Source organism: Lutra lutra, chromosome 18 (assembly GCF_902655055.1).
Source record: "Lutra lutra chromosome 18, mLutLut1.2, whole genome shotgun sequence".
Classification (NCBI taxonomy): domain Eukaryota; kingdom Metazoa; phylum Chordata; class Mammalia; order Carnivora; family Mustelidae; genus Lutra; species Lutra lutra.
Genome location: NC_062295.1, coordinates 2297238 through 2319771, shown reverse-complemented (window position 1 = coordinate 2319771; position 22534 = coordinate 2297238). Strand labels below are relative to the sequence as shown.

The 22534-nt window shown below is 61.5% G+C and overlaps 3 protein-coding genes across 5 annotated transcripts; 1 reads left to right on the top strand and 2 right to left on the bottom strand.

Moving 5' to 3' along the window:
- Nucleotides 1-8605, bottom strand: PAQR4 (progestin and adipoQ receptor family member 4). The gene is made up of 4 exons (XM_047713583.1): nucleotides 8107-8605; nucleotides 6560-6781; nucleotides 2284-6405; nucleotides 1-370 (listed from the first exon to the last, which is right to left on the bottom strand). Exons 1-3 carry the CDS (start codon nucleotides 8270-8272, stop codon nucleotides 5972-5974), a joined length of 822 nt encoding a protein of 273 aa, XP_047569539.1. The 5' UTR covers nucleotides 8273-8605; the 3' UTR covers nucleotides 1-370; nucleotides 2284-5971.
- PKMYT1 (protein kinase, membrane associated tyrosine/threonine 1) lies at nucleotides 857-5091 on the top strand. Of its 2 annotated transcripts, none has more exons than XM_047713582.1 (7): nucleotides 857-1207; nucleotides 1993-2486; nucleotides 3217-3323; nucleotides 3458-3630; nucleotides 3713-3870; nucleotides 4654-4740; nucleotides 4838-5091. In XM_047713582.1, the coding sequence occupies exons 1-7, from the start codon at nucleotides 857-859 to the stop codon at nucleotides 4947-4949; spliced, it is 1482 nt and encodes a 493-aa protein (XP_047569538.1). In that variant the 3' UTR covers nucleotides 4950-5091. The 2 variants fall into 2 exon arrangements, with proteins under 2 accessions (XP_047569538.1, XP_047569537.1); XM_047713581.1 differs by having other exon boundaries at nucleotides 4654-4752.
- Nucleotides 8606-9687: 1082 nt separating the features above from the next.
- KREMEN2 (kringle containing transmembrane protein 2) lies at nucleotides 9688-13614 on the bottom strand. Of its 2 annotated transcripts, XM_047714075.1 has the most exons (9): nucleotides 13250-13614; nucleotides 12820-12994; nucleotides 11944-12035; nucleotides 11719-11843; nucleotides 11365-11518; nucleotides 10740-11072; nucleotides 10550-10672; nucleotides 10390-10468; nucleotides 9688-10159 (listed from the first exon to the last, which is right to left on the bottom strand). In XM_047714075.1, exons 1-9 carry the CDS (start codon nucleotides 13389-13391, stop codon nucleotides 9949-9951), a joined length of 1434 nt encoding a protein of 477 aa, XP_047570031.1. In that variant the 5' UTR covers nucleotides 13392-13614; the 3' UTR covers nucleotides 9688-9948. The 2 variants fall into 2 exon arrangements, with proteins under 2 accessions (XP_047570031.1, XP_047570032.1); XM_047714076.1 differs by lacking the exon at nucleotides 10390-10468.
- Between the last annotated feature and the right edge of the window lie 8920 nt (nucleotides 13615-22534).

Below are 22534 nucleotides of genomic sequence, written 5' to 3'. Positions count from 1 at the left end.
CCCCCCCAGAGAGAGCCTCAGAACTTTCTGTGTCATTGTCTGCTTCTCCATAGGCAGAATCCCTAGGCCGCAGCTCTGGAGCTGAGGGCAGGGACAGTGGTGCCTGTCTCCCTGGGTGACACTGCTGCCTTAGGGTGGGGACAGCAGCCTCTGGCCTTCTCTGCTCACCTTTCCCACGGGGGAGACTCCTTCCTGTGAATGAGCTTGGGCTTGAGTGATCAGGCCTCTGTGTTCCCAGCCCCCTGGCCCTGAGGGTGAGCTTTTTGCCTCTTGAGCAGGGGCTGATGGCAGAGGGAGCCCCGGCCTGTCTGCCGCACCTGCCACCCGGAGCGGGAAGTGGAGCTTCATGAGATGAATTTCAGCCCCACAGCTAGGAGAAAGAAGTCAGGAAAGAAACTTGGCTTCAGACCTTTGTTTTTACTTTTGAATTGGAGATAAGAGATGCTGGGCCTGTGTTAATATTTCCGCCTTACATTTTTGGAAGAAGGTGTAAATTTTCAGGCCAAACAGCTGGTTGTGACGGGGCAAGGACACACAGGCAGGCGGTCTGGCTCTGGAACCTGCCTCAGCTTAAACTCTGCTGGGCTGTGGGAGTCTCTAGGACATGGCCTTGGGCTTTTCACTTTATGCTTCTATGACCCCCAAGGTACAGATGACTGTGTGCTGACGCACACGTATTTGTCCTCTACTTCTCCTGCAGGTGCTTGCTGTCCCTGTGGCCTCCATGTTTAAAGCTGAACGTGCGTGCGGAGTGGGCGTGGCTCTTTTCCGAAGCCCCTTTGGGGCCACAGGACCAGGCACTGTTTGAGTGGACACAGTGCTCTGTACTGTGCACTTGGGGTCTCTTGCGCTGGCCATGCCCGTGCCCACGGAGGGCACCCCTCCCCCGCTGAGTGGTACCCCTGTCCCAGTCCCAGCCTACTTCCGCCATGCCGAACCTGGCTTCTCCCTCAAGAGGCCTGGGGGTCTCAGTCGGAGCCTCCCACCCCGACCCCCTGCCAAGGGCAGCATCCCCGTCAGCCGCCTCTTCCCTCCTCGGACCCCGGGCTGGCACCAGCCGCAACCCCGGAGGGTGTCATTCCGAGGCAAAGCCTCTGAGACCCTGCAGAGCCCCTCGTATGACCCCAGCCGGCCGGAGTCCTTTTTCCAACAGAGTTTCCAGAGGCTTGGCCGCCTGGGCCATGGCTCTTACGGAGAGGTCTTCAAGGTGAGTGGGGGCACAACTCCCTAGGGCTGCTGGGGGACCCTGCCCCCGCCTCCCTCCCCTGCTTCTCATGGCTTGACAGGCTCCCATCGTCAGTGCCTGATCTGACTGCTTTCCCCGTCCCCCTGCTCAGGCCCCCCAGTACCCACGCTCCCCTTGCCCTGAGCCTGGCACACCGCACAGTGGCTTCCGGCTGCCCTTTCTCCTGCCATGGAGCCGGCCCGCTCTGTGCAGTGCGCCCTTCCCCCGTCACCTCAGGCAAGCAGGCACCCAGGCTACACCCTCCATGCCACTTTTTTTTTTCTTAAAATATATTTCCAATCATTTATATTCCCTTTAAAATGGTCATTCTCCTTACACAAGTACTACACGGGAGACAATTTTGTCGTTAAAAAGTACAAACAACAATGGCCCCTAGACCAGTTCTTCGTAGAGGCAGCTACTGTGCTTCTCAGGGGGGTGTCTTTCCTTCCAGACCTTTCCCTATACATGCCCAGAGTTGATCATTGAGAAACAAACTCACTTTATATTCCGCACAGCGCTCACCCTGCCCACGTGGTTCTGCAGCCGGCCCTCACAGAACCGCGGGCCACAGAGACCCTCCTGGGTCGAGACTTTGAGCTCTTGGAGTGGGTCATCCAGTTTCGCTATTGCACGTGCGTGGGTATCCCTAAGGTAGCTTTGCTAGAACGTCCACGCGTGTGTGGTCATAATAGAACCCGCCCGGCAGGCCTCCTAGTGCCGGTGCCCCCTTCCCCTCCCCGCCACGGGCACCACCTCCCTTCCAGGTACGCTCTAAGGAAGACGGCCGGCTCTATGCAATAAAGCGCTCCATGTCACCGTTCCGGGGCCCCAAGGACAGGGCCCGCAAGCTGGCCGAGGTCGGAGGCCACGAGAAGGTGGGACAGCACCCACGCTGTGTGCGGCTGGAGCAAGCCTGGGAGGAGGGTGGCCTCCTGTACCTGCAGACAGAGCTGTGCGGGCCCAGCCTGCAGCAGCACTCTGAGGCCTGGGGCACCGGCCTGCCCGAGGCCCAGGTCTGGGGCTACCTGCGGGACACCCTGCTTGCCCTGGCTCACCTCCACGGCCAAGGCCTGGTCCACCTTGATGTCAAGCCTGCCAACATCTTCCTGGGACCCCGGGGCCGTTGCAAGCTGGGTGACTTTGGGCTGCTGGTTGAGCTGGGCACACCTGGAGCTGGAGAGGCCCAGGAGGGAGACCCCCGGTACATGGCTCCCGAGCTGCTGCGGGGCTCCTACGGGACAGCGGCGGACGTGTTCAGGTGAGGGCTGGGACGTGAGAGGCTCTGCCGTGGGCCAGGGGTGGGTGCGGTTAGCAGAGGGAGGGAAACGGTTAGCAGAGGGAGGGAAACGCCGCCCTAGTCCAAAGTCAGGAAGACTCGGCCTTGGGCTGGACACCCTGCCCTGAAGGGGTGGAGGCCCGCCCTGTAGTCAAGGGGGTTTCATAGAGTCGGGCTGTCTAAGCAGCGAACCCTCTGGAGCCACTTCACATGGGTCCACCCCATCCTTGCCACACCCCCCACGGGGGAGACAATGACCACACTTACAAGTAACGGACACAGTGGGGTTGAGGGACTTGCCCAAAGTCCAGTTAGCACGTGGTGAAGCTGGGACTGGACCAGGCACTGGGTCCCCTCGTCCATGCTAATAACCCTGTTTGGCCTCGAAGAGCCATGTCCAGCCTTATCCACAGAACCATGATGGGGACATTAGTAACCACAGTGCCCGTGCAGTCAGTGAGGGCTGCCAGGAGGACTCACCAGCTGCTGTAGGGTCTGCTCTGCCCGGGGTCCATGCTCCACAACATGGTCCAATCACTGGCCCTGTTGAGTCCTTCTCAGGACCCCCCAACTGCTCCCCAACCATGTCCCTGGCTCATGGCAGAAGACAGCACCCCTTCCCCACCCTCTTCTTGGGTAGCCTGGAGCTCTGGGATCTGTCATCCCAAGGCCAACCTTGCCCCTCTTCTGTCACTGCCCCTGTCCTTCCCAGTCTGGGTCTCACCATCCTGGAAGTGGCGTGCAACATGGAGCTGCCCCACGGTGGGGAGGGCTGGCAGCAGCTTCGCCAGGGCTATCTGCCCCCTGAGTTCACCGCTGGTAAGTAGAAGGCAAGGATGGAGAGGACCGTGCTGCCCCAGGGAGGACAGGCTTGCATGGGAGGGAATGGCCGGCAGTGGGGAACACTGAGCTTAGAGCCCCTCACTCCTGACATGGCCCTGCCCCGTGGACAGGCCTGTCCTCCGAGCTGCGTTCTGTCCTCATCATGATGCTGGAACCTGACCCCAAGCTGCGGGCCACAGCCTCAGCCCTGCTGGCCCTGCCCATGCTCAGGCGGCCTCGGCCCTGGAGCGTTCTGTGGTATGTGGCTGCTGACGCTCTCAGTCGAGGGTGGGCCCTGTGGCAGGTAAGTCGGTTGATGGGGCAGGGTGCCAACCCTGCTCCCGACCACAGGGTCTGATCTGCCTCCCCCACCCCTGTCCCCACAGGCCCTGCTCTCCTTGCTGTGCTGGCTCTGGCATGGACTGGCCCACCCTGCCAGCTGGCTGCAGCCCCCAAGCCCCCCAGCCACCCCACCTGGCTCCCCACCCTGCAGCATCCTCCTGCACAGCAGCCTCTCCAGCAGCTGGGATGATGACAGCGTAGGGTGGGTGAGAGCTGAGGGTGCTGGGGGTGGAAGATGGGGTGGCCATCACGTCCAGGCCCCAGACCCAAGAGAATTAGTGGTGAGCAGGACCCTTCCCACAAACCTAGCCCCCGTCACGCCCTGGGACGGGAACCGAGGCCGGTGGGGTGCAGCCTGCCCGTGAATGCAGCAGTCTCTTCCAAGCTCGGTGTAGGAAATGTGTGGAGCAGAGCATACCTGGCAACTTTGGGCTTGGGGCACTGCCGCCCAAGTGCCCCCCGCCCCCCCCGCCACAGCAGGGGCTGCCAGTGTCCACAGATGAGGCACCGAGGAGCTGGTCCTGGGAAACTCCTGGTGGCCAAGTGAGGGGCTGTAATTAAGAAACTGCTGCAAAAGAGAACCACATGCTTGAGGCACAGGCCTCAGGAGGAATCACCATTAACCCCTTCCTTACGGAAACGTCACCCCCTTGCCACGGGAGGTGGCATATCGACAGGAAGTACCTGAAAAGCTTCATCTCCACAAGGTCACTACAAAGCCAGCCGTCCTAACCATGTGTTCCGAGACAGAACGGACGTGGCCTTTGAGTGGTCAGGTGGCCTTTCAGAGTTGTGAAAGTGCTTTTGTCAAAGGGCACCGAGTTTCTGCTGTTCCCCACTGGGTCCCCATCCCCACCCATGTCAGGCTGGAGCCTGGCACCTGCATAGGGACAGGGTTGGTCTTGCTGCTCCCAACCAGCTGTGGCCTCCTCCCCGTGTACCCCCCACCCCTCGACACCTTACTTGTCTGGCCCATCCCGTGCAGGCTCTCACTCTCTCCGGAGGCCGTCCTGGCCAGGGCTGCCGGGAACACCTCCACCCCCCGCAATGGCTCCCCTGCCCCCCGGAACAGGTACTCACTGAGGTGAGCAGGTCCAGAATCCAGGGGGGTGGGAGGTAGTGGCTTTCAGACCCTGACTGTCATTTGTCTCTCTTCTCTCCCACCCCAGGGAAGCCCTGGACCTAAGTGACATTGACTCTGAGCCCCCTCGGGGTTCCTTCCCCGCCTTTGAACCTCGGAACCTCCTCAGCCTATTTGAGGACTCACTGGGCCCAACCTGAGTCTACAGGCCAGCCTCAATGCTTTTAACCTTTTAGCCTCCCCCCCCCCCCCCAGTCCTCCTGGAGGCTGGGGTCCCTCTGGGAGCTCCAGGGGTGCCTCCTTGCCTACCCATGTCTAATAAAAGGTATTTGAATCTCGGGAGCACCCACGCTTGTTTGTGTGGCAACACTGTGCTTCCCGCCCCTTTATTGATGTTGCCCAGGGTCTGCGGCCCCAGCATGGGCCGAGGCTGGGCCCTCATGCAGGGCCCCAGGCCAGCTGGTTGGAGGCAGGAGCCATGCACTGCATGTAGCCGAGATTTCCTGAGCAGGCACATCCCCACTGTGTAGGTTGGGCCATCAGAGCATTGCACTCAGAGTGGAGAGGGGGCCTCAGCCCAGTGGGCCCCTGAGTCCAGTGCCCCTCAGCTCTCATGTCTCTGTGCTAGCTGCCTGCAAAAAGCAGCTGCAGCTGCCCTCCTACCCCTTGGTCTGGGTTAAGAGACTGGTCCTGTTGCCCAAACTCCTCACTCTCTGGACAGAAGGGAGAAGAGGGGAGGTGAGCCTCAGGCTGCAGGGATGGCTGGCATGCAGAGCAGAAAGACAAAAGTCAGGAAATAGGGGCTGAAGGCTGGGCCAGGCACCCATAAGATACCTTACGTGTGGGGCAGAGTGGGCTTATGGCTCTGGGCTGGTAGGGTTCCAACTGTCGGAGCCAGACATGACCCCGGAGTCCCTCCAGCCATGCCCTCATAGGTCACAAAGGATAAACTGAGGCCTAGGAAGGAAAGGGTTCCTTCTAGCCTACCCGGACAGTACCCTGAAGGAAGGTAGCAGGGAGGGAAAGCCAGAGCTCCGAGGTATGAGTAGAAGAGATTAGTCCACAGGGAAAAACGGACGAACAGATGAGGGCTCCCAGCTGGGAAGTCCTGTTTGCTGGAAGCATCCAGGCCATCGGCCCCTCCAAGACCAGCAGCAGGAGTGAAGCACACTATTGGTTCCAGAGGACTGTCAGGAGGCCGGCGTGGCAGGCGGGAGGTGGCTCAGTCTGGGGGACAGGCGTGGTGGGCAGCCCAGAGCAGGTCGGGCACGACGCCGGCGTGCAGCTGGAGGATGGAGCCCACGCTGAGCAGGTGCATGATCTGGTGGGAGTTGCCCCAGTAGTCGAAGCGGCCGGGTCCCCAGCGCTCCGGCAGGCGGGCCACGTTCACCAGCCCCCCGAGCAGTGCCAGCGCATCCATGCGCAGGTAGCAGGGTAGGGAGCCTGGAGCCCCGGAGCCCAGCCCCATTCCCCGGGCCCCAAACACCAGGAGGCGGGCCGCAGCCTGCCAGCCGAAGGCGCGGAGCCGGGCACTGGTGGAGGGAGCCGTGAGGGCCCGCCAGCCGGCCACACCCGACAGGACGGTGTAGCCCAGCAGAGCGGCTGGGCGAAGCCAGGGCCTACAGGCCAGGGTACAGTGGATGATGGGCAGAGCCCCTGTACCGGAGAGAGAGGCAGGAGAAGGCACATCAGTCTGGGCAACTAACTGCCTGCCCTTTATACCCAGGGCTCACATGAGTGACCCCTGCCTCCACCACCTCCCCCACCAGCTCCCACCCTTCAGGCCGACCCACTCCATCCCTTGGCTCACCGAGGGTGTTGACGAGGCAGACCCCACACATATCCAGGGCAAGGAGTCGCGTGTACACAGCGCTGCCCCCTTGGTGGCACATGAAGAGGTGGTACAGCACGGAGCCTGCGGGGGGTGCCAGGCAGGCCACACAGTGCGTGCCCCCCAGCCAGCCGCCCTCGCCCAGCTGACCCCACGGCATGGTCGCTGGCAGCAGCACCAGGAAGCCTAGCAAGGCCAGCCCTGGGGGAGGGAGACAATGAGCCATCACACGGCTGGAGCGCAGAGGACAAGTCGCGTCCTCAGGGAGTCCACAGTCTAGAGATAACACAAGAGGGATGAGGCAAGACCAGTCTTGGCAGTGCTCTCAGCACAGAGCAGCCGGGCCTCTGACAGGGGCAGCCCTGTGCCTTCAGTAACTTCCATGACCGCAGAGCTCACAATTCTGGAAGTAGAGATGGTTATCGACACTTTCAGTTGAAGACACCGAGTGAGTGCCCCGGGTGAGCCCAGCAGGTAGGCCATGGACACAGTCTTAACGCCCACACTGTTCCCATCCCTCAGCCACATTACCTCCCCAGAAAGCGGGGGGCCCCAATCCCCCAAACTTGGTGTGTCAGCAGAAGCCAGAAGGAGGCATGACCTCATGCTGAATCCTGAATAGGATATGTGGGCAATGATACCAGATCCCCTGGTCACTTAGCTTGCTTCTCCCAAAGCCTGTGTGACCAGACACCAGGAGGCTTTGGATCTTTTTGTCTTCCAGAAAGGATCAAAGTGAGGCAAGGGAGAGGGGCTGAAGAAGCTTGTTCCATCTCCTTTAGGCACTTTTTTTCCTCGTGCTCCATTCCTCTTGGCTCCAACCAGGGCAATTCCTACCCCCTCCCCTGGGTACTGGCATTGCCCTCACGGGGGTCAAAGGTGGGCACAGCAGACTGAGGCTGCACACCAGCCAAGGTCTGGCCGGGCCATAGTACCCCAGTGAGGCAGGTACCAAGGTTGGGCCCAGTCTGCTCAGGCCCCTCTTGTGGCGCCGGGCAGCCCAAGGACGGGCAGGGCTGTGTCAGCAGAGCAGGACCGCGGAGGAGGGGCTGGGCGCCTGCCCGGGGGGAGGAAGGAGCCGCCACCAGGCGGAGCCTCGCGGCCGGGCTGCTCCGGCCCGGGGGTGGCAGGGCAGCCGCACGGGGAGGGACTGAGGCCTGGCTTCTTTTCCTGGGCCCCTCGCAGCCGATGTCAACACCCGTCTACTGGACGAATGTGGGCGGGGGGAGGGTGCCCCAGACGCAGGGATTATGAAAGGGGGCGGACACCAGACTCCTCCCCGGGGCTCAGAGGGATTAAGCGGACTTGGTCCCCTACTACTGCTTCCCTCGCCTGCCCCGGGGCCCCGCCCGGGGAGCGGAAGGACAGTTCCGTCCGGGACAATGGCAGCTTTGTCACCACGGCTCCTGGCCGTGCCAGGGCCCAGGCAGCCCAGGACCTTAGCAGTGGGGCGCTCGCCGGCCTTCCGGCCCCCGGCCAGGCTCGGGCAGGGCTGCCGCGGGTGTGGGATGCGGGGCGCGGCTCACCGTGCGTGTAGATGTTGCCCAGCTCGTTGTGCAGGTAGAAGAGGCTGCGCAGACAGCCGCAGCCGCTGCTGGCCGGCCGGTAGCCCGTCAGCACGAACTTGTTGAACTGCAGGTGCGGTGGCGAGCTGGCCCAGTCCAGCAGGCGCGGCCCGGCCAGGAACGCCATGGCCCGGCCCGGCGCGGGTGGTCCGCGCTCCCTTCGGCCCCCGGCCTCCTCCTTAGTGGTGCCACAGCGCGCGGAGACTCATCCCGACGCCCGCCAGCCGCCCAGGCTCCGTTCGCGCACGCGCCGGCTGGGGGTCCCGGCCCGCGCCCCCCTCCCGCGCTGCGCACGCGCGGGCCCGGCGCCCCCACGCCGGGGCCGAGGCCGGGGACGCGCGGGGCGCCGGAGCGCAGTGCGGCCGGCCCTGCCGGGGCAGGCGAGCCGCAGGGACAGCTCGTGGCGGTGGCGGCGGCGGCGGCTGCCGGTCGTCTCCGCTCAGCCTGGAGGACGGGCGCGGCCGGACGCTGGTGGGGACGCCAGACTCCGCCCCAGCTGCTCGCCCCCGCCATCCCGCCAGCGTTTCGCGCGCGGTGCTCGTGACGTAAGCCCTGCGAGGGCCAATGGGCGCGGCTGGTTGGGGAGGCCCCGCCCACGCCCGCCCAGACTTTCCTTTAATTAGCATAATATTTGCGGTCCCAGATTTATTTGCATGGGGTAGCTGTGGGCGAGGCATCCGGAGTTCTGGGTCCGGGTGGCTCTGCTGGAGAGGCCCCGGCGCCTGAGTCTACCTTGCGCACCCAGGCTTTCCGCGCGACCCCCCAGATCGAGGCACCCTTGGGCCCTCACCCTCTCACTCACCCTCACCCAGCTCCACCCCTCACCCGGGCTCTGTCCAAGGTGCTGCCGGCCCCGGACCTTCGGACCAGTAAGGTCTAGACCCGGCGCGTCCCTACTCCACGGGCGAGCTCTCCACCCTGCCGACTCTGCCAGAGCGCAGCAAGCCGCGCTGAGATGCCCAGGTCTCTACAGGTGTGTCTGACGCACCCAGCACCCTCGGGTGATGCCCTACCCTTCTGGCCAGGCTCCCTATAGCTTGGGCTCGGTCAAACTCGCTCCCTGTTATTGCCCACTGGGGACACCTTCAGCTCCACCCAGAAAATACAGGAAACGGGGGGAAGAGAGAGGGCGGGAGGCCAAAGGAGAAAGGTCGGTCCCTGCCGGGGTTCATCCTAAAGTGGGTCCAGGAATGCGCCCCTTCTCCGGCTTAACCCCCACAACCGGCTTCCTCCTCCTCCCGGTCTCCAGGACCCCGCCCACCCATCCTTTCGCCTCCGCGGTTCCTCGGTCTTCAGCATTACAGGCGCCTCCAAATCACTCCTTGCGGGGACCGACCTTAATTTGCATGGACCCACCCAACCCTGGCTCCGATACCCTCATTAACATAACCCCTCCCATCAAGCAGGAACTTGCAGAACTGTACCAAAATAGGTCCTTTATTCAAAGTCTATAGTTGGTCTTTTGACTACTTTTCTTGACCTCTCACACTTCCCTTAGGGCAGCAGTCCAGGACCACCACCAAGAGGCTCTCAAAGCAACCTGAAATCAGACACCCCCATATCAAGGTTCATGAGGAAAGGAAGCTGGGATTCCTCTTGCCCTTTGGCCTCAACCACCTGTACCCCGAGGGTCAGACCAAGTTCTCAATAGCATTAGATGCTTCCTGTCCAATGTCTGGCCTCCACCGGATGACCAGGGATCGAGCTGCCCTTACAGGGGCAGAAGGTCAACGTAGAGTTGGCATGAAGTCTCAGGTGTCCATCCCTCTGGCAGAGGGTCCAGTGGACCCTGGGGTTCCCGAGTCAGAGAGCAGAGATGAGCGAGCGCAGCGAACTCTGGCTGGAGGCGCTCAGGGGCCGGTAACTCGCAGCTAGACCCACAGCCTGAGAGTCGCCGGGAGGGCAGGGCAGGGCCACCCCTCGAGGCCGGCGGTACCACACAGCCCAGCTTCTCCCGGGGCCCCGGGAAGGCCCCAACGCTGGGGGACCTTTTCCCGGAGCCAGCAGACAGCTCCTAGAGAGGGAGCAGACGTCAGCCGAGCCCTCAACCAATCTTACCTCCAGCGTCCTGCTTCACCTGCGATCCCACGCGCGATTCCCTGTGTGGACGCAAGGCTTCGGCCCTCAAGAACCCAGGATTTCCTCCCAGCCCTGTTCCCCTTGGAGGCCCCAGCTTCCCAGCAGGGTCCCCCTCCCCGGGGCCACCAAGGCGTCCGCCCTCAGGCCCTGCCCCAGGGGGCGCACCGTCGGCGAAGCAGACGCAGCAACGACAGGAGCAGCAGCAGCAACACCGAGATGGCCGTCACCGTGGAGAAGACCCGGGCTGCGGGCGCACCGCGCTGTGAGGACGCGGTTTGGAAAGGGCGGCTCCCCGAACTCCTCCCGCCTCGCACGCCCGCCTCACCTCCCATCGCGGCCTCCGGAGCCCCGGGCCGGGGACTGCAGCTGACGTTAGCCCAGTCGGGGGGCGCCGCGGGGGTCTGCGCCGAGCCCTTGGGCTCCGGGTCGTCAGCGGCGTCCTGCAGCCCTGCGGAGAGAAGTGTGAGGCGGGGCGGCGGGGCGGCGGGCGGGGGCGCGACCAGGCGGGCGCTCACCGCGGTAGGTGAGCGCGAAGCCCTGCGCGTGGCCGCGCGCGTCGCTGCGAAAGGTGAGCAGCAGCTCGGCGGCGCGCAGGCGCAGCGGCCCGGGCGGTGGCGGGCGGGCGCCGTCGAAAGCGCGGAGCAGGCTGCCGGAGGCGGCGTCGCGCAGCTCCAGCCGATCGCGCGGGTCGGCCAGCTCGAAGAGGCGGAAGGTGAGCTCCAGCGCCGCGCCCGGCGGGCTCAGCGCCCAGCTGCAGTTCCGGTCCGGCCCGTACTCGTCCGGGAAGTCCGGGGAGTAGACGACGCCCTGAGGAGCCGTCCAGTTGCCCTGGCAGGAGCCCACGGACACTGTGGGCGGGGCCGGCAGTCAGAATCCCGGGGCCAGGGTCCTTCTCCCCCGCGGGGCCTCGACCCCAGATCTGTCCCCCTGCCACCTGAGCCGGGTCCCACTCCTTCCGTGGACCGTGACTCCCCTCCTCAAGCCCCACCCTCAACCCAGGCCCGGCCTTTGACCCCCAGCTTCGGCCGGGTCCCCACTTCTGCGCGTCTCAGATCCCACCCCCTATGAGAGCATCGCGCTCCCCGGTCTAACCCTGACTCCGGCGCTCCCCCAGGACTCTCTTCCCGGCTCACTCCTCACCTTCGTAGATACCCAGACGCCCATCGCCTCCGCACAGCTGGCCCGGGTGGCCGAAGCAAATCTGGTCACAGTCGGTAGCTGGGGCCGGGCGTCCCCGGTCCAGGTCGCTTTCAGAGCCACAGAAGCAGGCATAGCCAGCCTCCACGCCCGCCAGCTGGGAGCACAGACTGGGTGACCCCAGAGGCAGTGGTTGGGGCAGGGGAGGGGTAGTGGGAACCTAGGGTCTGGGTCGCAAGTGGGAATCGGACCTGAGGTTCCAAAATCAGTGTCAGGGTTTGACGTCAGGGTTGGGAGTTGATTTGGTGCTGAGGACAAGTTCAGGGTGCCGTTCTGGGCGGGAGGTGGGAGCAGTACCTGGTAGCCCTTCATGCGGCAGAAGCGAAGGCACACCTGGACCGTGAGCTTCGTTGAGGTGCCGCTGGGGCCACTGAGGGCGGGGGGTGCCCCCGAATCCACGAAGCAACCCAGGTATCCAGGCACTGAGGGGGCAGCCGAGTCAGGCTTTGTCGGGTGCCCCCAGAAGAGAACTCTACTCAGGCAGCCCAGCGTTCCCACCCTTGTCCAACCGGGCCCACTCACTGTGGCACGTGGGGATGTCACAGTAACGCCAGTAGATCCCCTCCTCTGTCTCGGCTACGTAGCACCAGGGCTGCACGTCTCCGTCGGGGTTCCTGCCCGTGGAGGACAAGTGGTCCCGATCCAGCCCCCCCCCCAAAGGCTGCAAGTCCCAGGCCCCACCCCACAGCCTATCCGCAAAATGGCCACCGCGTGTGTTAGAATTTGTGTGTTCCTCTTCGTTGTCGCACAAATTCTGGTTTGTCCCACGTGCTTTGGGACTTCCAAAGGGTTGGGTGGGAAGTCCTTAAAGGGGCCCTGAGGGCATATTTTGGGCTTCAGCTGTTGCTAGGACGTGACCTTATACATAAGAACTTTGAGGCCACCAGACATGTTGTCCCCAACTCTGCCTTGGGCCTCAGCCACTTCCCTTGCCTTGGGACCCTGCTTTAGAGCAAAAGTGCTGAACCCTGAGCTTTGTGGTGTCCTCCTGCGCAGGTCCAGACATCAGTTGTGGCTCTGAACACCCAACCCCTCCATAACGAGTAGAGCCCCTCAAATCAGTTGTAAGGGGAGGACCCGGCCCCTCCCTCCAGGGCTCGCCCCCCCACCCCGACCCCCGACTGGATCCCGCCCGGGCGGCCTCTTTGAATGCCCAGACCCGACCTGAGAGGGCAGAGTTTGGGCATCTAAGGCGGGTTCCATGCGCGACAGTGTTCTGAGCGTCCAGCCCCGCCCCCAGGGTGGCTGGGCCTCGTCCCTCGCCTAGACTCCGCTCCCAGCCCCTCCGGGTGGACTTTGTATCCGCCCAGCAGAGCTCTCCAATTCCCCTACAACTCCCCCGGCCAACGCCGGCTCAGCGGCGCGCAGCCCCGCCCCCGGCGCAGGCCCCGCCCTCACCGGCAGAAGTTGTGCGGGCCCAGTCCCCAGCGGCCTTGGGGGTCGCTGGCGCTGCTGTAGCTGTGCTGCTGCGTCTGGTCCCAGAAGAGGCACGGGCGGCCCGCCCCGCGCGGCCCCGTCCGGTTCTGGTGGCCGCGGTAGTCTGCGCCATTCACCTGGAAGCACTCGGACAAGCCTGCACGACGACCGCGGGGACTGGGGGGGTCCGGACCTTCGCCCGCATCTTCACCGCCCCCCCCCACTCCAACTGCCCAGCCACCCGCCTGTCCCCGGCTGCCCAGACAGCGCCCTCGGCGCCTGCGGGGCCCTGGCGCTGTTCAGCTGCCCCTGCCACCTGCTCTGCTCCCTCCTCAGCCTCTGGACCCGGGTCTTAGGCGTGAAGGTGGAGGACAAAATGGTGACCACGGCTCAGAGTTGGGCCAAAACTCACCTGGGCTGTGCAGGCTCCCCGCGGAGGCCCCGCGTGGCGGCAGCAGCGGGAGGAAGAGGAGGAGAAGGAGGAGGCCCCACGGGGGCCGTGTGTCCATCACCCCCAACCAAAGAGAGGTTGCACTGGCCAATGCACGGTCCATGCCGCCCCCGGGGTCGCTCCGGGGTCTTCCAGGCGACCTGGGGGGGCGTTGTCCTCTGACCGTCTGTTCTCGTCCCACTCTGGGAGGCGCTCTCCGTCTAGGGCGGTCACTCCCCGCGGGTTTCCGCCCCTGGAGGTGTCTCTTTGCCCCTGTGTCCCTACTGGGGGTATCTCCTGGGTTCTCTGACCAGGAGCCGTCTCCGTCACTGCCCCTCAGTGCTCTCGGTCTTGCCTCGGCTTCCACGCCCGCCCCCTCCCGCTGCGCCTTGCTCTCTGAGCCTCCCTCACTCAGGTCTCTAACACACTGGCTCCTGCCCCCCTCGCGTCCCTCTGTGGGTCCCTCCCCCTTGAGTCCCTCCCTCCCCACCGCATCCCCCGAGGCCGGGAAGCCCCGCCCGAGACTGGAGCGGAGGCAGCAGGTCCAGACGCCTCCCACGCCAATCCCCCCCCCCCACCACCACCACCAATCCACTGCCCCGGGACCCTTGGTGTCCCGGCACGCTTCTCCCCTCCCCTCCCCCTCTCAAGGTCCGTGCATGTTCTAGGGGTGTGTGGAGGAGGACAGCTCACGCTGGTGGACAGACAGACCCTAAATGGGAGTGATACGTGACCCTCTCCCGAGACCACACGCCTCTGGGACACCCCAGAGTCTCCTGTTCACAGGCACCCTTGGTTCAAGGGGACGCACGCACTCCCAGTCTGTCACCCATTCATTGTCGGAAGCTCCAACGCACACCCTCTTTCGGATCCTCGCGTCCCTCTTTCCAAGTACCGAATGCCTCTGGTTTGACGGAGGAAGTGCCACTCCCTGCCCTCGCGCCCGCGAGACAGGCGGGAATGGTGGACTTTCAATCCCGGACAGGCAGGGGCAGCTGGTGTCTGGGGAGGAAGGCAGCTGCGCCCCTGGTCCCAGCCTGTCCCCTCCTGTCTTCCCCCTTCTTTCCGTAGGACCCCCAGCCCAGGCTCGCCTGAGCCCTCGCAGCGCAGTGGAATTCCCCCAGCGGAGCCCCCCCTGCCCCCAACCTGGAGGGGGAGGGGGAGGGGAGCAGGCCCAGGCAGGCGTGGGGGGAAATTCCCCGCCCCCTCCCCCGGGCCCGACTCCTCCGAATCCTCTGATCTCGCAGCACCGCCCGCCGGCTGCCCCCAGGGCTTGGGGGGAGGCCAGCGCAGGTGCGTGGGAGGGCGGGGGCGGGCGCCAGGGAGGAGATGGGTGGTAGCCGGGCCCAGAGAGGCCCCGCCCCGCCCAGATCCCTTGCCCCTCAATCCAGTCTCCCCACCTCTCCCCAGGTCCTCGCCAAGCTGTCCAGCCCTGACGGACCTGTGCCGCCCATAAGATAGGGGCGTTCAGGAAGGATTCTGGAAAGGCCAAGATGTGGGTGGCGACCATGGGACGGGAGACCTAGCAGTTAGTGCTCCAGTGATGAGGTTCCTGGATCCTAGGGGCGGGCAGCCCACGGGGTGAACATTCGAAGTGGGGAGAGGGGTTTGTTGAAACTCGAATTGGACACCAGGGTCGTCTCCTGGGGAAGCCCTCTCAGCGGCCAGGCTGGCCAGGGCTCGACTCCCAGTTCCCTGGCCCCGCTGAGCGCTGGACTGGGAGTCTCAGCTGCACGTGCTAGCCCAGTACAGACAACCTGTGGCTACCCTTTGACCTGGGCCCCTTCTCCCAAGGGGGTTACCGAGAGAGGCAGTGGCTGCTTCGGCTTGTAAGTGTCCCCCCAAGTCTCTGGCCCACAGGGAGTCTCAGGGGACTGCAGGCCTGGGCCATAGCCTCTGTAGTGGAGGTGCGTGGGGAGTGTCACCTCCAGGGTCACAGACTGCCCAGGAAAGGGCTAGGTGGGGGGGACAGGGATAGTGGTCAGTAGGGACAGTAGAATAGGAACTGGTTCCTGTCAGGGCAGGAACGGACCAAGCTGTCCATGCAGTCTACTTACTGTACTTTGGCTGCCCAGTCCCCAAGGGCTCAGTCTCCCACAGAGGAGCTACTGGATGAGCGGGAGGGGGAGCTCAGATCCAGGACTGGGGCACTGAGAGGAGGGGCAGTGTCTCCTTGCAAGCTCTGGTCCCAGATGACTCACAGAGCCTCAAATTAAAGAAGATCTTGGCCCTCACCTTGTCACTTGCAGAGTGTTCAGGAAGGCTAAAGGGCCCCACAGTCTCGGTCAAGACTTCCCCTTGATCCCTCCAGAACAACAGTACTGCTTTTGGGGGAGGACTCTGTCCCTCCTACCTGCTCTGGCCCTCCACCTGTGTTTCCTGATCCTGGTTCCTCCAGCTCCCACGAAAACAGCTGAACTCCGCTTCCCTGCCTCCCTTGCATTTGACTATGGGAATGAGTTCAGGCCAATGGGTGTGGGCAGGAGTGATGCCTCCTGGTACTGAAAGCTGGGGGCGGCCCAGACCAGCAGCATCAGCATCCCTGAGACGCTTGTTAGAAATGCAGATTCTGGGGCACCTGGGTGGCTCAGAGGGTTAAGCCTCTGCCTTTGGGTCCAGTTGTGATCCCAGCGTCCTGGGATGGAGCCTCATATCAGGCCCCCTGCTCAGTGGGAAGCCTGCTTCTCCCTCTCCCACTCCTTGCTTGTATTCCCTCTCTCGCTGTGTCTCTGTCTGTCAAATAAATAAATAAAATCTTACCAAAAAAAAAAAAAAAGAAGAAATGCAGATTCTCAGGCTCCAGCCCAGACCTCCTTCATCAGAACCTATATTTAACAAGATCTCCAGGTTTGCAAAGCGCACCTGGAGATCTCTGCCAGGGCTCTCTCTCCTCTCTTCATCAATTAGATGTGGGAGAGCCCAGCGCCTGGGGAGGGTGAAGGAGCTGGATTCCTGAGTGCCTTAGTGGAAGGTGCCCACCACCACATGAGGAATAAACATGTGTTGTGTAGCCGCTGAGACTGGAGGCTTGCTGGTCACACCAACTGGCCCAACTTTGCTCCCCTGACCCACCTCCTGCCCCATCTAGTTACTGTCTCCTCTGTTACTTTCCCAGGGCGTCCTAGCAGAGTCCCACAGACTGGGGACTGGAATCCGGAGACTAAGCCATCAGTGGGGACGGCTCCCTCTTCGAGCTGTGAGTGCAGATTTGTTCAATGCCTTTCCACTAGCTTCCGGAGGTTGTTTGGTCGTCTCCGGTGTTCCTTGGCTTATAGAAGAATCACCTGGATGTCTGGCTCAGTCTTCACATGGTGCTCTCCCTGTGGGTGTGGCTCTGCATCCAAATTTCCCCTTTTTATAAGGCCACCAGTCATATTGGCTCAGTAGCTCACCCAAGGTCTATGACCTCATTGTAACTACTCACAACGCCGATGACCTATTTCCGAATAGGATCCCACTCTGATACTGGGGGTTAGGACTTCTGCACATGAACGGGAAGGTGGGAAGCTCGCAAGTCAATTCATGACAGCTCATCTCTTGTCCCTTTTCCATCGTTACTGCCACTTCCCTAGTCTAGGCCACTACTGTCTCTTCCTTGGACAAATCATACTCCAAAATGATGTTCAGCTCTCCACTCTAACCCTCTACAACCCCTCTGGCAGCCAGAGTCTTTTGCTGGGGCGGTGGTTAACTGCAAGAGCCTTCTGGTTCTTGGCACCCGCTCATTTTTTTTTCCAGCACTAAACAACACCTAACGTTAACTTTATCATCTTAGCCTTTAAAAAAAAAGATTTTATTTATTTATTTGACAGACAGAGATCACAAGCAGGCAGAGAGGCAGGCAGAGAGAGGAGGAAGCAGACACCCCACGAAGCAGAGAGCCCGATGCGGGGCTCGATCCCAGGACCCCAAGATCATGACCTGAGCCGCAGGCAGAGGCTTAACCCACTGAGCCACCCAAGCATCCCTCATCTTAGCCATTTTTAAGCGAACATTTCAATGATGTTAAGCGTATTCGCATCCTTGTGCAATGCTGAAGCTCTATCTCATCAAACCCTAATTCCCTTCCCCTCTCCCAGCGCCCCCAGAACCACCTTTCCACTTGCAGTTTCTGTGATTTTTTTTTTACTACTTTAGGTATTCCATAAAAGTGGAATCACAAAACATGACAAATTTCCCTCTTTTTTAAGGCTTCATAATAGCCCATGGTATGGCTAGACCACATTTTCTTTATCCATTTATCTGTCGATGGACATTTGGGTCACTTCCACCAGCCAGAGTCTAACAGATGTGGGACAGGGGCCTGAGCAGGACACTCACTGGTCCCCATCCCTTCCCTCTTCACTTACTCAATCACATCTTTAACAAATATTTTTTGAGCACTTGCTAGGTGCAAGTCAAATACTCCTCCTTTCTCTCAAGCACTGGGTGTGCAAGGCCAGAGCCCAAGACTCAAGCCAGGGCCTTATCTCCAAAGCTGAGGGGCCCTTCCAGTGCCCCCCCGAGCCCTCGGGGGTACAGTGGGGCGGGCAGCCACAAGGGTCTGGGCTCTGCAGGGCTGTGGTGAGGATATGACCCAAGGCCAGAGGATGCCCTGCCCCCGTACCTCTGGGTTTTGGTCCTTGAACCAGGTGTCATATTGATGTGGGAACCAGAGAGAACACCCAGGCCAGGTGCCGCGTGATGGGACTGCTCTCTAGAAATGCCCCCAGCTTTCTGGATATCATGGGGATGGACTGCAGAAAGGGGACACCAGAGCCTGCTGTGGTCAAGCTGGCAGGCGGCTGGGGCTCGGGATGGGGATGTTTATTAACATAAGGACCAACTAAAGGGTTGTCTTTACTCTAAGAGCGCCTTAGCTGGGTTGTGGAGTGACTGTGTCCCTCTGAAATCTGCATGTTGAAACCCTAATAAAATGTGATGATCTTAGGAGGTGGAGCCTTTAGGAGGTCAGAGTGCAGCCTCCCAATGGATGAGTGCCCTTATGAGCAGTGGTAGGTAGCTGGTCGGGTCCCCTGCCCGGTACGAGGACCCACCTAGAAGGCAGCTGTTGTACCTCAGGAAGGAGGCTCTCTCAGGACTCGCTGGCACCCGCACTCTGATCTCAGGCTTCCAGCTTCCAGGCCTCTGAGGACTATGTGGGCCTTGTTTGGGCGCGCCCCACCCCCCAGCTACGGTATTTGTTAGGACAGACACCTGAATTCCCCAAAACCGCCCAGCACCAGAGGAAGGAACCCCACCAGCCTGACCACGGAGGGAAAGACAGGGGCAGAGCGAGTGAGGCTAACAGGTCTGGGGTTTCTTTTCGGGGTGGTGAATATTCTAGAATTAGATGGCTGGACGGACACACCACTCGTGAATATACTGAGGGCCACGGAGTTGCACACTTTGAATGGGTGAACCAGATGGCGTGTGGGTGACATGGTGACAGGCAGGTGGCGCTGGGGGGCACTCACAGCTAACAGGCTCCCGTAGCAGGCCACTGCTCCCCGTTTTAAAAAGCAGGGCGCCTGGGTGGCTCAGTGGGTTAAAGCCTCTGCCTTCGGCTCAGGTCATGATCTCAGGGTCCTGGGATCGAGCCCCACATCGGGCTCTCTGCTCAGCGGGGTGCCTGCTTCCTCCTCTTTCTCTCTGCCTACCTGCGATCTCTATCTGTCAAATAAATAAATAAAATCTTAAAAAAAAAAAAAGCAGATCTCCTTGGGGTGCCTGGGTGGCTCATTTGGTTAAGTGACTGCCTTCTGCTCGGGTCATGATCTCAGGGTCCCAGGATCAGGCTCCCAGCTCCATGGGGAGTCTGCTTCTCCCTCTGACCTCCACTCTCATGCTCTCTCTCTCTCAAATAAATAAATAAATAAATAAATAAAAAGTGGAGCTCCTTGTTGAGACTTCTGTTATCCCTGGTGAACTTTTGTAAACAATTTCTTTTTTTTTTTAAGGTTTTATTTATTTATTTGACAGAGAAATCACAAGTAGGCAGAGAGGCAGGCAGAGAGAGGGGAGAAGCAGGCTCCCTGCTGAGCAGAGAGCCCGATGCGGGGCTCGATCCCAGGACCCTGGGATCATGACCTGAGCCGAAGGCAGAGGCTTAACCCACTGAGCCACCCAGGTGCCCCTGTAAACAATTTCATAACTGAAACCTAATTTCATAATTGTCACTCACCGTCATAGGAAGGGGAAGAGGCGCACTCACGAACAGCTCCGTGTGGTGCAGACGTCATAAGATCGGGTTTATTGGGGGAAACAGCAGCAGAGCAGCAGCAGGGAAGGAGGCGAGCCCTGCTCACCCACGGAGGCACCAGCTTCCGAGGACCTGCCCCCCCCAACCCCAGTGCACTTTGCGCTGTGACAGGACAGGGCAGGGGGCATCTGTGTGGCCCGGCAACGGTGGAGGAAGCAGACGTATGGGAGGAGGCCTCTGGAGCCGGAGTGGTATCCAAGTTCCTGTCCATGCAGGCATCCTCAGGCCAAGCAACATGGACCATCCATCCTCTGAAGTCAGCGCAGGAGCAGAGGAGGGGACAAGCATACAGCCCTTGTCGGCATGGACGTCCAGGGGCGAGGAGAAGCCCGCGTCCCTCTGTGACTCTCCTTGTGCTGCATCCTGGAGCCTGGCCAAGCTGAGGGGCATGGGACATGGGATGCAGGAAGTCACTGTCCTTGCAGAGAGCCAGCTGGGGAGGCTGCAGGGCCAGCAGGTCCCATTGGCCTACAGGGGGTCACGGCTATCAGGACTCAGTGCTTCTCACAGGAGCACCTCATGGCTGTCTGAGGCATCCTGTCCGCAGAGGGGCTGAGCCACGGTGGCACCTCCCGTGGACATGCATCCTTGTGATACAAAGATGGGCCCAGGACTGGGGTGTCCTATCCCACAGGGCTGTGTCTTTGGCCTTGGCCGTGGGCAGTTCACTGTCGCAGGGCAGCGGGCTTCGTGGCCAAGAGCACTCCTCAAAACCTAGCCCCTGTGTAGTGTCCTCTGCTGAGGGGTCCTCCGGCAGACAGCTCCCGCCTGGGAGGGGACTGCTGTCCCCAGACCGTCTTCTTGACTGCTGCCAAGGCTGCGGGGCAAGGGCCCTGGGGAGCCGGTAACCGGCTCAGCTGATGGGCCATGACTCGCCTGGGAAGGGAGCCAGGGTCTGAACTGAGGGTCTAAGTTGCCCTGTCCTTGCGGGAGCCATTTCCATTTTAAGCTTGCCCCAGTCCATGAGAAAGACGGCGCCCAGGGTGAGGGGCCGCCACAGAGAGCCAAGGTCTCTCTTTCAGGGACAGGAGGGTCACGGCCAGCAGGGGCCGCAGCGCCCCCTGCAGGCTGGGAGCAGACCCCTCACCAACGGCTCCAGAGAACCCCCACCTGCTTTTGGTCCAGCCCACATGGAGGCCAGGTGAGCTGGCACTGCCTCCTGTGAGGGGTCTCTTCCGGGGGTGTCCAACCAAACTCTATCACTCCTGACCTCATGGCACTGAGACACTGTACGCGTGGCTTCGTGGTGGCCAACGTGGACACACATACCAGTTCTACACGGGGAGATATAAAACAGGGTTTATTGGCAGGAAATCTATAAGCAGAGGGACGGGGGCGGGGGGCGTCCCAAGCTGTTGCTGTCCCATAGCCGGACAGTACGCCCCATGGCCAGCTTGGCAGGAGAGAGGGGGCCTGCGGCTGTGTGCTCCCCCCCGCAATTATGCACGGATTAGAGCATGGACGCAAGGATGCTCACTGTCAAGGCTGTGGCCCAGTTAGCAAGCAGCCACCTTGGGACCACCTCCTCCTCGGCCATCAGGCCGGCCCACCACAACGCTACCAGACTGAGAAGGGGATGGGGCTCCGCCGCCATCGGTCCCACCTCTCCTCCTGCATCAGAAGGTGTGGACCACCCAGGCAGCGCTGGCTGGGTAGTGTCTGCCCAGGGCCGGCTTCCTGGCGATGTCCGGGCTGGCTCCTGTGGCCAGGAACGACACCTACTATGGGGACGGCGACCCTAGATTTAAGTCGGAAGACAGCAAAGGAGAGAAACTCCGACGGAGGCTGTGGCGAGGCCTCTGCTTTGGCGGGCTCTGCTATGGTGAGGGATGGCTGCAGCCCAGCCGCGGGGGGCCCAGGAGCACAAAGGGCCACCCCCTCTCCACACACCCCTACACCTGTCTGGGGAAACCCCTGGAGAGGTCGCTCCGGAAGGGCAGCTCAGTGGGAAGCAGCAGCGACTTCAAATGCGGCCCCACTAGGCTAGACTGTCCTTGGCAAAGTCAAGTGCCCTGACAACAGACGTGGGTGTTCACGGCTCGGAGCAGCAGAGAAGCGAAGGGGCGTCTTTGCGGGAAGAAGCTTCTCTGGCGCTTTCGTGGGCCGGGACCTTGCCCCAGGTCACGTACACCAGCAAGGAGGCGAGCTCCCCGCACTCCCATCTGCCCGCTCCGGAGACACCATCCACATAGCGCTCCCAGGAGCCCCTCACAGTGAAGGCCGCCAGCACTTAGCAAGAGTGGAAGAGGGGTTTTGTGAGGCAACATCTAACCGGGCAGGAAAGGCCAGGGGCCCGGGTGCACAACGCACGAGGTCCGTCCGCTCACGTCGCGAGGAGCTTGGCCTCCCTGGGGCTTACTGTCCCGTTTTGTACCTTCCACCTTCCTGATTACAAAGAAACACATATTCAGTATAAAAATCCAAACACAGCAGAGGTAGGCAATGTAGAGAGTTTCCTCTTCCCCAGAGATAACCATCAGCTAGGTCGTTTTTGTACACGTTCACCTGCACACAGCTCCCTGTTTCCTCTAAAAGGGGAGGTTGCCCCATAACACACAGTCTGGGGGTGCCTGGCTTTCTACACTAGCATGTCCTGGGAGGAAACAGACACTCCTGAGAGGTCCTGCCTCCCGCTCCAGAAGCTGCTGGGACCCGCACTGTGGCCTTTTCAAGATTCTTTGTCAAGAAGCGATAAGTCTTGGGCGCCTGGGTGGCTCAGTGGGTTAAGCCGCTGCCTTCAGCTCGGGTCACGATCCCAGAATCCTGGGATCGAGTCCCGCGTCGGGCTCGCTGCTCAGCGGGAAGCCTGCTTCCCTTCCTCTCTCTCTGCCTGCCTCTCTGCCTACTTGTGATCTCTGTCTGTCAAATAAATAAATAAAATCTTTAAAAAAAAAAAAAAGAAGCGATAAGTCTCTTTTATTACGGTGATGGGTTTGGGAAATGTCCACAATTCTCTGATGTCCCACAGGGAACGTGGGGTGGGACGGAGGGCAGGAGTCCGATTCCCCTGTGCAAGGGCTGCGGGG

Bases quoted from the DNA above. Each gene is read 5' to 3' on its own strand.
- PKMYT1 (XM_047713581.1), top strand. From the start codon at position 857: ATGCCCGTGCCCACGGAGGGCACCCCTCCCCCGCTGAGTGGTACCCCT. The intron at 1,208-1,992 runs GTGAGTGGGGGC...CCTCCCTTCCAG, and splicing joins CTTACGGAGAGGTCTTCAAG to GTACGCTCTAAGGAAGACGG. The intron at 4,753-4,837 runs GTGAGCAGGTCC...CTCCCACCCCAG, and splicing joins CGGAACAGGTACTCACTGAG to GGAAGCCCTGGACCTAAGTG.
- PAQR4 (XM_047713583.1), bottom strand. From the start codon at position 8,272: ATGGCGTTCCTGGCCGGGCCGCGCCTGCTGGACTGGGCCAGCTCGCCA. The intron at 6,782-8,106 runs GTGAGCCGCGCC...TCCCTCCCCCAG, and splicing joins GGGCAACATCTACACGCACG to GGCTGGCCTTGCTAGGCTTC. The intron at 6,406-6,559 runs GTGAGCCAAGGG...TCTCCGGTACAG, and splicing joins CTGCCTCGTCAACACCCTCG to GGGCTCTGCCCATCATCCAC.
- KREMEN2 (XM_047714075.1), bottom strand. From the start codon at position 13,391: ATGGACCGTGCATTGGCCAGTGCAACCTCTCTTTGGTTGGGGGTGATG. The intron at 10,469-10,549 runs GTGAGGCGGGCG...GTGCGCCCGCAG, and splicing joins TCCGGAGGCCGCGATGGGAG to CCCGGGTCTTCTCCACGGTG. The intron at 10,160-10,389 runs GTGCGCCCCCTG...CTCCCTCTCTAG, and splicing joins CTGCGTCTGCTTCGCCGACG to GAGCTGTCTGCTGGCTCCGG.